This window comes from Macrosteles quadrilineatus, unplaced genomic scaffold, assembly GCF_028750875.1.
Source record: "Macrosteles quadrilineatus isolate MER2022 unplaced genomic scaffold, UCM_ALF_1.0 Scaffold_2__2_contigs__length_208266976, whole genome shotgun sequence".
In the NCBI taxonomy this organism is placed as follows: domain Eukaryota; kingdom Metazoa; phylum Arthropoda; class Insecta; order Hemiptera; family Cicadellidae; genus Macrosteles; species Macrosteles quadrilineatus.
In genome coordinates this window covers 24103032-24117075 of record NW_026542595.1, presented here as the reverse complement: position 1 = coordinate 24117075, position 14044 = coordinate 24103032, and the positions used below count along the sequence as shown (strand labels likewise).

The following is a 14044-nucleotide window of genomic DNA, read 5'->3' as shown; positions in this document are numbered from 1 at the left end:
CCTACCATCCTTGTTATAATAGCTATAATTTTGTAAAATGTAAGCCTATTCAGTTAAGTAGTTTTTACATTAATTAATTATAGTTACAGACATACATTCGGACACCATTAGATTTGTATACAGTATAATAGTATAGATTAGTTTTAAAATAACTTTTGTCCTATTACCTACCATCCTTGTTATAATAGCTATAATTTTGTAAAATGTAAGCCTATTCAGTTAAGTAGTTTTTACATTAATTAATTATAGTAACATACATACATTCGGACACCATTAGATTTGTATGCAGTATAATAGTATAGATTAGTTTTAAAATAACTTTTGTCCTATTACCTACCATCCTTGTTATAATAGCTATAATTTTGTAAAATGTAAGCCTATTCAGTTAAGTAGTTTTTACATTAATTAATTATAGTAACAGACATACATTCGGACACCATTAGATTTGTATACAGTATAATAGTATAGATTAGTTTTAAAATAACTTTTGTAATACCGGTACTTGCCAATTGCTCGATTTCAAGCAACAGGTGCACTAGTGTATTTAAAGCCAATGATCAATGAGGACTGGACCTAATTTGAATGTAAAATATAACTTTTCTCAGCATCAAACCGGCAACCATTTTATTGATAGGCGAGCCCTACAAGCCACTAATTACATCACAAGTGCGGTATGTGACATACACATATTTTTAAGGGAGTGTAGGAGTTTTGCCAACGGGTATCAAGTAGAAAGGGTCCCCATCCGTGAATTCCTCATACTGCGGAGTTTTGCCATCGGTTGTGGGTTGCGCGAGAGGGGGAGGGAGAGAGAAAGAGAGAGAGATTACACGTGACCGTGAGGGTGGCTTCCGCCAGGGATGGACAAACCAGGCAGGATGCTGACTGTGTTCAGTATTGCAGTTAAGCACTTCTGATTGTGAAAGGAAATGTATTGAATTTGTAACCTAACCTAACCTAACCTAACCTAACCCACTGCGACAAGCGCATAACTGCCAAGCGTAGACAACCCTGACAATCGCTCTCCCTCCCTCCCTCACACTCTTTCTCCCACCACCACCGTTGGCAAATCTCCGCACCAAGAGGTGGCCGAAGGCATCCCCCCATCTACCTGACACCCGTTGGCAAAACTCCGGTTCCCTTTTTAAGGCTGTAGAAAAGAAGGATTTTGATTGGGTTCTTGTATTTGATACTAGGGTGTGGCCACATAATTGCCATTGTTGGAATCTATAGATCACTTTCATAATTGTTCAGTTGTACAGTGTAATACTCATGTTTGAATAAAGTTTTGTAAAACACACTCATTGAACTTTTGCATTTAATTTGACAACTTACTTCTGGGGATCAATGACCTAACTTAATGATTACAAAAAATAGCTGTTGTCGAATGCAACAGAATGGCAAAACATAAAAGTGGCCAGCGGTTGAGACTGCTATATACAGTGGGGTTACTACTTTACCCCACCGGCTACAAGCAGTGAGGCTGAGACGCAGGTGACGCCACAGAAGGCCTAGTACCAGCACCACTGTCACTGAGCCAGTGAGCCAGTGCCTGTGCGATCGTCGCCGCTGCAGTAGCAGTGACAGCCGGGATGCTGCGCTCGCTCGTGGTTGCGGTGTTCGTCAGCTCTCTCTCAGTCATCGCATTTTCCGAGAACTATGATATGGACGACAATGTCGAAGATGCTGTTAGGGTGAGTTTCTGGCCAATTCAAACCTTGTATTTTTTACCAAGGATGTAACTAAAATCAATTATAGGCTATAGGTATATTATAAATAATTGAAGGGAGGTGGCAAAAACAGCTTATTTTTCATTATAAGTTAAATAAACGATTTTTATATTCAGTGTAAGATTGAATCTTATTGGAATCTTACGGGAACATGGGTCAACAGTTGGATACTAATATACAATGAAGGCTCTAAGGACCGAATTTTTTTGTTTCTATGACTTGAAATGCACACATGAAAATAACATAAATTAATTTTACTCCTTACTAAATTACTATTATTAAATAATAATTTATAAAAACAAAAAATAACACCATCATATCGATTTTATACATATAGAAAGAGATCCACTGAAGGAGCAATTTGAACGGATTTTAATTTCAAATGTTGCATCTTCCTCTTCATCCATAAACAGCAATTAAAATTTACTCTATCCACTGATGGATTGTAACGACTAAAGTTTAATCTAAACTTCCCACTACATGAAATAAGTACCTTACCTTTTATGGCTCAAGTAGCTAACTCAACCCATTTCTGTGAGACTAATCGGAAAACGTAAAGAAAATTTCTTAACACTTAATGTATCTTTGCAGTTAAAAGTTTATTAGGACGAGTTAAACAAGTCAACGTTTGAACTATATTTGTTTTGTTTGGAGCACGGAGCCGTCCATCAATGAGCGATAGTTGTTCCAAGGTATTTACCACCCGCCTCTTGCATTTCGAGCCTACTTCAAAGTGACACTCTACAACTATGAATCACCACATTTTCCTTCCCTCGTTAGTCTCGAATTTGCCAACATTTCGTTTCCTTTGACAGTTCCCGTACCTAGGATAGTCAAATCACCTATTCGCCTACTATAAAATTTATACTTTATACATTTAATGAAGTACATTTAAAAAAGTCATTTTTAGTATACAAAACCTTAGAGGCATACCTACTAATTTGTTTTTGAAATTAATATACCTTTAAATGAATTAATATTCGTTTGCTATTTAATTACAACTAAGTAGTACTCTATAATATACAATACATAGGCATAAACAATTAATGTTTGCGTAATCTGGTGCAAACTGTGGCAAATCCTACCCATGTCTAGAAACTTTGGCTAATTCGACTGCTGTTTGGCACATCCTACGAAACACAAAACTATCACCATGCGATGCCTGAGGTAAGAGAATTGCCGGGATTCTAAGAATGCAATACACTAATATTATACTCGATGTCTCGACCAAAACTGAAACCAACTACTACATTCATGAACCGTAACTTAAAAGTAGTATACTACTTATTAAGTAAGGGATGTATTCAAGAATCTGGTTGTTTTTACATAGATTCAGTCACATTCCATTAAATCAGTACCGGTACTTGGGTAATTCAATTAAAGTTGTTTTATGTAAAATTAGTAATGCAAGTACTGTATGCAAGTTGCAATTGAATCAGTTACGTTGGCTTAAATCTTTGGTGTGCTATTATTTTTGACGCGCTAGTGCTAGTGTAATCTGATATGTGATTTAGGTTGTTCATAAAACAGAACTTCATAATGTGGGATAGGTTACTTGAGGTAGTAGAATAGTGTTTAGATTGATGCCTACAAACAAAAGATATACATATACGTTACACTTGTCAAGCAACCCGATTGTAAACATAAGATATTCAGCTTAATCCGTCTTTTAGCAACCACCAAAAGCCCGAAAATTCATAATTTTTTTATCGAAACTTGCAGTATTTATTCCCAACAACAATTTACATTGGAACCCTAATAGGCCTACATGGTGTATCTAGGGATGGACGGGATTGAATTTTTAGTTCGGGACGGGACGGGACGGGATTTTTATTTCCTTCCCGATTTTCGGGACGGGACGGGACGGGATTTTTTTCTGTGCATAAAAAGAAAGTACTGTATTGCAGTTACCAAAAGAGACATACGAAATCAATTTTTACCATTTGTGGCACTGATCTATAAAAACCAAAAAATGGGTAACCTATAGAAACTTGTGACTCGCGGGTCACGGGGTGATCGTCTGTATGACTCACGGTCACGGCGCGATCGTCGTCATGACTCGCGGTCACGGCGCGATCGTCGGTATGACTCGCGGTCACGGCACGATCGTCGGTATGACTCGCGGTCACGGCGCGATCGTTGGTATGACTCCGCGGTCACGGGGTTATCGTCGGTATGACTCCACGGTCACAGCGCGATCGTCGTCATGACTCGCGGTCACGGTACGATCGTCGGTATGACTTGCGGTCACGGCACGATCGTCGTCATGACTCGCGGTCACGGCGAGATCGTCGTCATGACTCGCGGTCACGGCGTAATCGTCGACATGACTTCGTCTCCTGCGTTCGCGGACCTGTCGCTCGCAATAACGGCGTTATCGGCACTCGCGAAGCGGAAAAATCGCCGACGATCGGACCAAATCCCGTCCCGAAAAATTCCCGAGTCAAATGTAATCCCGTCCCGATAATCGGGAATATTTTTTTCCCGAAAAATTCCCGAAATTTCGGGACCCGTCCATCCCTAGTATACGATACAAAAGTTGGTTACAGTTTGTGTAGTGATTCTAGCCAGGTTTCGTTGTCATACAATAAAGTAGGTCTGATTAATACAACCGATCTAATGTTAGTGTTTCTTTGCTCCTAGTTATTTATTTGTAGCAGATTTACACCCTGACGTCTGTGAAGTATCTCGCTATCCGATGTTTCGCAAGTCAACCTGGCGATCGTCATAGCTCTGACTGCGGAACCAGCCTGCAACCGCTGCACCACAGCTATTGTTGTGTTGCTTGCACTATAAGCCTACTCAGTGGTTCAAGGAATTGAACAATAATTTAATCAGAGCTTATTCATGCTTACTTTCTCAATCTCCCAAACATTTTAGTAGCATCAGCACACAATACGATTAACTCAACTACTGTAACTTACTGGTTTACCTACACTGATAAGAGCAAATCGCGATGATTTATATCTTGCTAGGATTTCTGGCTTATCTTAAACACAAACTTTTCTTTTTTCATTCTAAACGTACAACGTATAGACTGTTACGATTGTTGAAATGCCATCCTAATTATATAATAAGTGATAAAGTTTGGATGTCTCGATGTTTGTGACAAGTAAACGCGAAAAATACTGGTCGGATTGGGCTGAAATTTGGTATGATGATAGCTCACATTCCCGATTAACATATAGACACACTCTTATCTGAAAAATCCTTTCGGGGACCCCAGTGGCTCTGGAGTTTCTCATGTTAATCTTATGAGTATTCATATTTAAAAAGGATAAAAACATTTCAGCTTTTTCAACTGCACAAGTTGGATTCCGCTATTAACGTATTTCCCATATAGGGAATAAGCTATTGCCGTAGATCTCATGGTTAGACCTGGACCCGGGACCGATTTAATTTTTCGTTTTGAAGACCCCAGAGGCCAAAAACACCATCCGTTCAAATTCATATACAGTATATATATATATATCCGTTGGTCCGTTGGCACGATAACTCGAGTAAAAAATGATCCGATCTTGATGAAATTTGGTATAAACGTGCAAAAATTTATTCAAACGAGTTCGCGAACCAGCATAATCGGACCATGGGAACGGGGGTTTATGGGGTGAAAAATTTCAATTTCTTTCCCAACCATTTTGTAGAGCTTAAAAAAGAACAATTTAGTATATTAAAGCACTGTTGTATGCCTAACGGTTACGGAGAAAATAAAAAAAGGTGTAATTTAAAATTCACATGTTATTCATATGGAGAAAATGTAAACTGTTGTAGTTTTCTTTTTTATGGATATATGTTGATACAATTTGGCAAATTTATTGATTTCATCCTATGCTATTGACGTATGGTCAAAAACACTTTTTACCTTCCCCCGTAGCAGCAAACCTAAGCACTCGTTTAATCTAATGTTATTTAAATTGGGAGAAAATATGTCTTATTTGAAAGAATTATGAAAATATTTTAGTAAAAATGTAATCAGACAAGTTGAAATTCGGTTAGTCTGCAGGTTTGCTGCGGCGGGGGTATTTTATTGTTTAGGGGCAATGGTAGAACATTATGTCTATGGTATTTACTTTCCGTGTCCGGAAATCAGACTTCGCTTTTCCAAAAAATAGCTACCGATATGGCTTTGTCATTCGCTTGTAAAAGATCATCTAATGTGCAAGACTGGTCGAGGCGTGGACAGATCAGCAGATGGCCAGGATCCTGAACAGCACCAAAGGCACACAAGATGTTTTCTTCGTCTGGTAAGAGATCCCATTTCTGCATGTTTGTCTTGCATTTTGGTACCTCGACCCTGATTCGATTTAGGGTCTTCCACGCCGTGTAATGAAGGCCTCCACCAGGAGCCAGTTCCTCCCTGACTGGTATGGGAGGGTTAGTCAACGTGGCCTCCCACCTTGCCACTCGATTGCTTGAGAGTGATCCATCCAGGACTCGAGTCCGTGATAAAAAGCTCTTTCTGGACCGAAGCCGTCGCTCTGCAGGTTGGTGGCCGTGTAATAGGTGACGAGGGTCTGTCTCTTGCTTAGTCCTTTCTGCGTCGGCAGCGACATTACGTCGGATTGATGGAGGGGCGATCCCTACGATAGGATAGAGTGTACTGGGGTTGGTTTCAAACACCCAGTTACATTCCGAGCCATGTCATTGACTGCAATGTCAACCTTTTTTGCATGTGACGATGCATTCCATACTGGTGCAGCGTACTCCACAGCCGACACACTGAGCGCTAAAGCTAAGGTTCTGAGGACATTAGGGTTAGCACCCCAGCATCTGTTGGTGAGCTTCCTGATGATATTATTCCTCGCTGAGACTTTACCTCTTGTCGCAATACAATGCGCCTTAAATGTCAGTGTGCGGTCCAGTTGGGTGTAGGACAATGCTGAAGACTTCGAAAAATGACTATGGTAGATGTGCTATACTATAGCATACCGTAAACTAAAAGAACAAAATTTTCTTAAACCATGTCCTCTCCCATTACAAACGAAAAGCACGAGCATCACCAAAGATATTTGATCGCTGAAATAATAACAACTGTGTAATGTAAAAGTATGCAACTAAACAGAAATGAGATGCACTTTTATGATCTTGCTTAAGTTTAAGTGCTAATCGCACAGCATGTTTCTTCTCCCCTCCGCTGGATTTCGAGATATGTATTACAGACATATAGACAGACAAACAGACAAAGCTCGTATTAGCGTATAGGATAGGATAGGATTAGCTGATTCTACGAAGAGTCCTAAAGGTATTTAAACATTTGATTTTGTGTGTTTTTAATGTTTTTAAGAATAATTTTAAAATCATGGCTTGTTATTTATTATCTAAGTCGAGCGTTTGTTAGATAATCATTGAATGTCAGCCTAATGAAAAATAAATCTTGGTCCAGACTCCAGGGGGGGGGGGTTGAACCAGTGACCTCCAGATGTGAAAGCGAGCATGGCTACTGGAACGATTTTACCCTTGTTCGCAAACTGGACTGTTCGCAATCAGGACACAACCTGGGACGATTATTTTAGATCAGACTATGATGAATTTTTATTCACCAAAACACAAGGAAATCGTCAGAACATTTGATCGATTATATTTAATCGAAATAAGTTTCGTGTCAAACTTGATTATAATGTACATCTTACTAACATAAGTCTACATTTAAACGACGAAAATATATTAGGGAACTCAAATAGTTTTCTGGTTGCTGGATGCTCATATATTACTATGTGTAAATTGCGCTACTGTAAGGCTACACAACCACACTAAATTTTCACATGAGAACATGTCTGCATAAATTGATTGATGTAAAGTTTGGATGTGTGGACTTGATTGTTGTTGTAATCTCAAGGGCATTCACTAGTGAATTAGGACCAATTGGACGCACTCGAGGCCTATCAACTTACCATACGTCCAATTTAAGTTTCCGCAGAATCCCGTAAGTGACCTCATCAATTCAGCGAATACGATTAACGTTTGTACCACTATCAAGTAATGATGGCATCAACGCGGTGGTAATTATTGACAGAAGTGCGGGTGCCAGCGGCAGATGACTGGCTACCTGGCTACCTATAGCCTTCTGACTGGTGACTGTGCGTGAACTGTGTATGGCTTTGTTGCCCATCACTTCCCCCGAGGCCATTGGCGTGAAATGGATCCAACTAAGACACCTTTATTATCGCGACGGGGTTTGATAATCTAATGAAAAGCCTGAGTTTGCTTCTTGAAATCAACCATAGATAGTCCTTGGGGCCTCTGCACATTGTTATACTATTCGTATAACTATATACATACTTAGAATATACATACTTACCTATACTGTACTGCTTTGTACATTGCACATACATTTCTGCAATTAGGATATGAACAATAGACAATAGTCAAATGAGACATTGACTATAGAATACTATTTGTTTGTTGCTATGGATTTAAAGTCGAAGACTAAACAAGTTTGCAATAACCTGTTGTATCTGCAGTTCAGCATAATTTCACGGAATTGAATATTTCTAGACACCACACTCTTTAGTCTCAATTTTAAGTTAGCATATTCGGGTCTTCCGTGCTTCCAAAGTTAAGGCTACAATAAAACCAATAGAACAATAGAACCAAAAGAATACCTACAATGTATTCTATAGTCCCATTCCAGTTCTAGCATCCTTCTTTGGCTAACGGCGCTTATGATTATTTAGATATAGATAAATAAATTGTAGTTGTAGAGTTATTGCAGTTGAATGAATGTTTAAAGTTATTCAATCTATCAAACTGTAAAGAAATGTTTGCATTTTTATTTAGTGGGTGTATGTTTTTGCTTGAAGTGTAGTTGTCCCAAATAAATTCAATGATTACTTGCTCTTTTATCTTATATAAATAAAATTAGAGTTTTGTCTGTACATTGCTCAGAATTATATATTTTTAGGTTATTTTTACATTGTATACATTAAAGAAGCAGAAACGAGTCTTATCTCTATTTCTGTCTGTCTGTCTGTCTTTCTGTCTGTCTGTAACACTCAAGATGGCATTTTACGCAATCTTCTCCGTGAAAACGAGAGTACCTTTCAATATCCAAGTCATTTTAATGTATTCACTGGATTGGCGAGAGTGTCTTTAGTGATTAAAATATGGCCTCACTACTTTGTAAATAAAATTAAGGACGTTCAAAAATGCAGTTTTGTGCGATTTTTGTCAAATTTTCGTTTAATTTTTATCACATAATCGTCTATGAAATAACAAACAGCTGTTCGGATCAAGATTATTTTATTTTTGCTGTCACTGATATGTTAACAAATTTTGTTTACAAATACCGCCATTTCGAATCACGTTTTGAAAGCAAATCCCAACCAAAAGTGAGATTAAAAACGTTTTCCTTACATAACGGATTTAATTAATCGCAAGTGCAATATCATAGTGTAACCGTAAATGAAATTAAATACCTAGGCATCATCCAGGTCAGGAACTAAAAATTCTTTGTATATACAATTGTTCTTGAGTTTTGATAACCAGAAAAAAGACCTTGAATCAGTGTTGTATATGGCTGGGACACTTAATGATCGTCGCCAATGGTTTCCACTCATTGACGGCGCTTCAATGGCGATTGTGCAAAGTGTAAAGTAAAAAACGGTGTAAAACTGGTGTGTGATGCTAAACTCGCTTTTCCAATGTGTCACTTTCTGTTTCTACTCACCGTGTAATGCAATCGCTTACAGCAAATAGGCCCATAGTCCATCTCTTGGGTACGTACGCCTACCTATTTATTCATCCAACAACCTCTTCGACGACGATCCTTGATACCAGTACTTTTCCATAGAATACATGGCCTACCTACTTAAGAAATAAAATTAAATGTCCAAAAACCCAACATTGTGTGATTTTTGTCACATTCAACTGACTACTATAAGATCCCCGTATGTAGAACGGGCATACAGCTAGTCTATAATATTTTTACTTCATGTCTCTTGTTAGCATTGGTTGTACGGGTATTACACTACAGTATTTATTAAATACTATCTACACATTTTGGCCATTTTCGCTGGATAGATCGAGCACCAGAGCTTTCAAGATATTTTAAAATTAGCCATCAAAGTCCGAGTTCAAGTACAGGTAGCCTACGAAACTACCGGGTGTGCATAAAAGAAGTAAACAACTTTGCACATCAATTTAACACAATCTACATGTCCGCGGGATCGCAAAGGAGTTACAATACAGTGGCAATACAAATTTTTAATAAGCTACCTCACTCAATCAAGTGTCTTGGGCGTAAACTTTTCATGAAGAAGCTCGTCCCTCTCCTTAAGTCAAGAGCGTACTACTCACTTAAGGATTTTTTTGAGGATACATTTCCTGAATTTTCTGACTAAACCGTTTATCCACATGCCAAAGTTTTTGTAAATATGTATGTTTGTATCTTCTCGAATCAGTTGTTTTTTAAAATGTATTTGGTAATAAGGTAATAAACTCCGAATAAATGGTAAAAAACTATTGTCAAATTGTATACCATTTGATAGATAAGATTCTAAACTTACATTTTGATTTTGTTACATAGATGAACATACAAAGATATCACTGTAATTGATCACTAAAGTGAACGAAAATGTCGAGTCAATTTCGCCATGTACGCGTCACAAAACTGCCGAACATCAGGCATGTTCCAAACAATTTAAACAAGAACAAGGGATATTTTTTGTCTACAAAAAAACAAGTGGTACCACTGTAACAAGGAAGAATTTTCCAATATTATGGTGCAAAAGTCATTTCGATATGATTACATATGATCTCACTCACAACAACGAGAGAAAAAATCAATCAATTTTTACGTTTTCGTGAAGTGGCAGAGCGACTATAATAGTCGCAGTCGTAAAACACATTTTATTCACTGAAATATATAATTATCCATATAATAAAGTATCTCATTCCAAAGTACATGAAATTAAGTTCATTTTGATATTTTGTTGCTTTAGATTGCACCACTGGTGCTAATGTTATTGCTTTTTACATTTTCATGTAGGGAAATAAATTCCAAATATATTTTTCTTTTTCATATCCTAATTTACAAAAAAATTAGATTCATTCAGCAAAGTTTTTTAGTATCAAATTTCAAAATTCAATAAAATTTCCGAGAATTTAATAATAAAATTAATAAAATTTCCGCATTTTCCGAGAACTATGATATGGACGACAATGTCGAAGATGCTGTTAGGGTGAGTTTCTGGCCAATTCAAACCTTGTATTTTTTACCAAGGATGTAACTAAAATCAATTATAGGCTATAGGTATATTATAAATAATTGAAGGGAGGTGGCAAAAACAGCTTATTTTTCATTATAAGTTAAATAAACGATTTTTATATTCAGTGTAAGATTGAATCTTATTGGAATCTTACGGGAACATGGGTCAACAGTTGGATACTAATATACAATGAAGGCTCTAAGGACCGAATTTTTTTGTTTCTATGACTTGAAATGCACACATGAAAATAACATAAATTAATTTTACTCCTTACTAAATTACTATTATTAAATAATAATTTATAAAAACAAAAAATAACACCATCATATCGATTTTATACATATAGAAAGAGATCCACTGAAGGAGCAATTTGAACGGATTTTAATTTCAAATGTTGCATCTTCCTCTTCATCCATAAACAGCAATTAAAATTTACTCTATCCACTGATGGATTGTAACGACTAAAGTTTAATCTAAACTTCCCACTACATGAAATAAGTACCTTACCTTTTATGGCTCAAGTAGCTAACTCAACCCATTTCTGTGAGACTAATCGGAAAACGTAAAGAAAATTTCTTAACACTTAATGTATCTTTGCAGTTAAAAGTTTATTAGGACGAGTTAAACAAGTCAACGTTTGAACTATATTTGTTTTGTTTGGAGCACGGAGCCGTCCATCAATGAGCGATAGTTGTTCCAAGGTATTTACCACCCGCCTCTTGCATTTCGAGCCTACTTCAAAGTGACACTCTACAACTATGAATCACCACATTTTCCTTCCCTCGTTAGTCTCGAATTTGCCAACATTTCGTTTCCTTTGACAGTTCCCGTACCTAGGATAGTCAAATCACCTATTCGCCTACTATAAAATTTATACTTTATACATTTAATGAAGTACATTTAAAAAAGTCATTTTTAGTATACAAAACCTTAGAGGCATACCTACTAATTTGTTTTTGAAATTAATATACCTTTAAATGAATTAATATTCGTTTGCTATTTAATTACAACTAAGTAGTACTCTATAATATACAATACATAGGCATAAACAATTAATGTTTGCGTAATCTGGTGCAAACTGTGGCAAATCCTACCCATGTCTAGAAACTTTGGCTAATTCGACTGCTGTTTGGCACATCCTACGAAACACAAAACTATCACCATGCGATGCCTGAGGTAAGAGAATTGCCGGGATTCTAAGAATGCAATACACTAATATTATACTCGATGTCTCGACCAAAACTGAAACCAACTACTACATTCATGAACCGTAACTTAAAAGTAGTATACTACTTATTAAGTAAGGGATGTATTCAAGAATCTGGTTGTTTTTACATAGATTCAGTCACATTCCATTAAATCAGTACCGGTACTTGGGTAATTCAATTAAAGTTGTTTTATGTAAAATTAGTAATGCAAGTACTGTATGCAAGTTGCAATTGAATCAGTTACGTTGGCTTAAATCTTTGGTGTGCTATTATTTTTGACGCGCTAGTGCTAGTGTAATCTGATATGTGATTTAGGTTGTTCATAAAACAGAACTTCATAATGTGGGATAGGTTACTTGAGGTAGTAGAATAGTGTTTAGATTGATGCCTACAAACAAAAGATATACATATACGTTACACTTGTCAAGCAACCCGATTGTAAACATAAGATATTCAGCTTAATCCGTCTTTTAGCAACCACCAAAAGCCCGAAAATTCATAATTTTTTTATCGAAACTTGCAGTATTTATTCCCAACAACAATTTACATTGGAACCCTAATAGGCCTACATGGTGTATCTAGGGATGGACGGGATTGAATTTTTAGTTCGGGACGGGACGGGACGGGATTTTTATTTCCTTCCCGATTTTCGGGACGGGACGGGACGGGATTTTTTTCTGTGCATAAAAAGAAAGTACTGTATTGCAGTTACCAAAAGAGACATACGAAATCAATTTTTACCATTTGTGGCACTGATCTATAAAAACCAAAAAATGGGTAACCTATAGAAACTTGTGACTCGCGGGTCACGGGGTGATCGTCTGTATGACTCACGGTCACGGCGCGATCGTCGTCATGACTCGCGGTCACGGCGCGATCGTCGGTATGACTCGCGGTCACGGCACGATCGTCGGTATGACTCGCGGTCACGGCGCGATCGTTGGTATGACTCCGCGGTCACGGGGTTATCGTCGGTATGACTCCACGGTCACAGCGCGATCGTCGTCATGACTCGCGGTCACGGTACGATCGTCGGTATGACTTGCGGTCACGGCACGATCGTCGTCATGACTCGCGGTCACGGCGAGATCGTCGTCATGACTCGCGGTCACGGCGTAATCGTCGACATGACTTCGTCTCCTGCGTTCGCGGACCTGTCGCTCGCAATAACGGCGTTATCGGCACTCGCGAAGCGGAAAAATCGCCGACGATCGGACCAAATCCCGTCCCGAAAAATTCCCGAGTCAAATGTAATCCCGTCCCGATAATCGGGAATATTTTTTTCCCGAAAAATTCCCGAAATTTCGGGACCCGTCCATCCCTAGTATACGATACAAAAGTTGGTTACAGTTTGTGTAGTGATTCTAGCCAGGTTTCGTTGTCATACAATAAAGTAGGTCTGATTAATACAACCGATCTAATGTTAGTGTTTCTTTGCTCCTAGTTATTTATTTGTAGCAGATTTACACCCTGACGTCTGTGAAGTATCTCGCTATCCGATGTTTCGCAAGTCAACCTGGCGATCGTCATAGCTCTGACTGCGGAACCAGCCTGCAACCGCTGCACCACAGCTATTGTTGTGTTGCTTGCACTATAAGCCTACTCAGTGGTTCAAGGAATTGAACAATAATTTAATCAGAGCTTATTCATGCTTACTTTCTCAATCTCCCAAACATTTTAGTAGCATCAGCACACAATACGATTAACTCAACTACTGTAACTTACTGGTTTACCTACACTGATAAGAGCAAATCGCGATGATTTATATCTTGCTAGGATTTCTGGCTTATCTTAAACACAAACTTTTCTTTTTTCATTCTAAACGTACAACGTATAGACTGTTACGATTGTTGAAATGCCATCCTAATTATATAATAAGTGATAAAGTTTGGATGTCTCG

At 37.9% G+C, this 14044-nt stretch overlaps 1 protein-coding gene across 2 annotated transcripts in view; it reads left to right on the top strand.

Moving 5' to 3' along the window:
- The first annotated feature begins 1508 nt into the window (after positions 1 to 1508).
- Positions 1509 to 14044, top strand: part of LOC128987880 (WAP four-disulfide core domain protein 1-like) — a 51961-nt gene continuing 39425 nt past the window's right edge. Inside the window, exon 1 of one of the 2 annotated variants that reach the window (XM_054408953.1) lies at positions 1509 to 1694. In XM_054408953.1, coding sequence (XP_054264928.1) covers positions 1593 to 1694 — 102 coding nt within the window. In that variant the 5' untranslated portion in view covers positions 1509 to 1592. Of the gene's footprint in view, positions 1695 to 10863; positions 10910 to 14044 lie in introns of those variants that run through there. The other variant, XM_054408954.1, reaches the window with a different exon arrangement.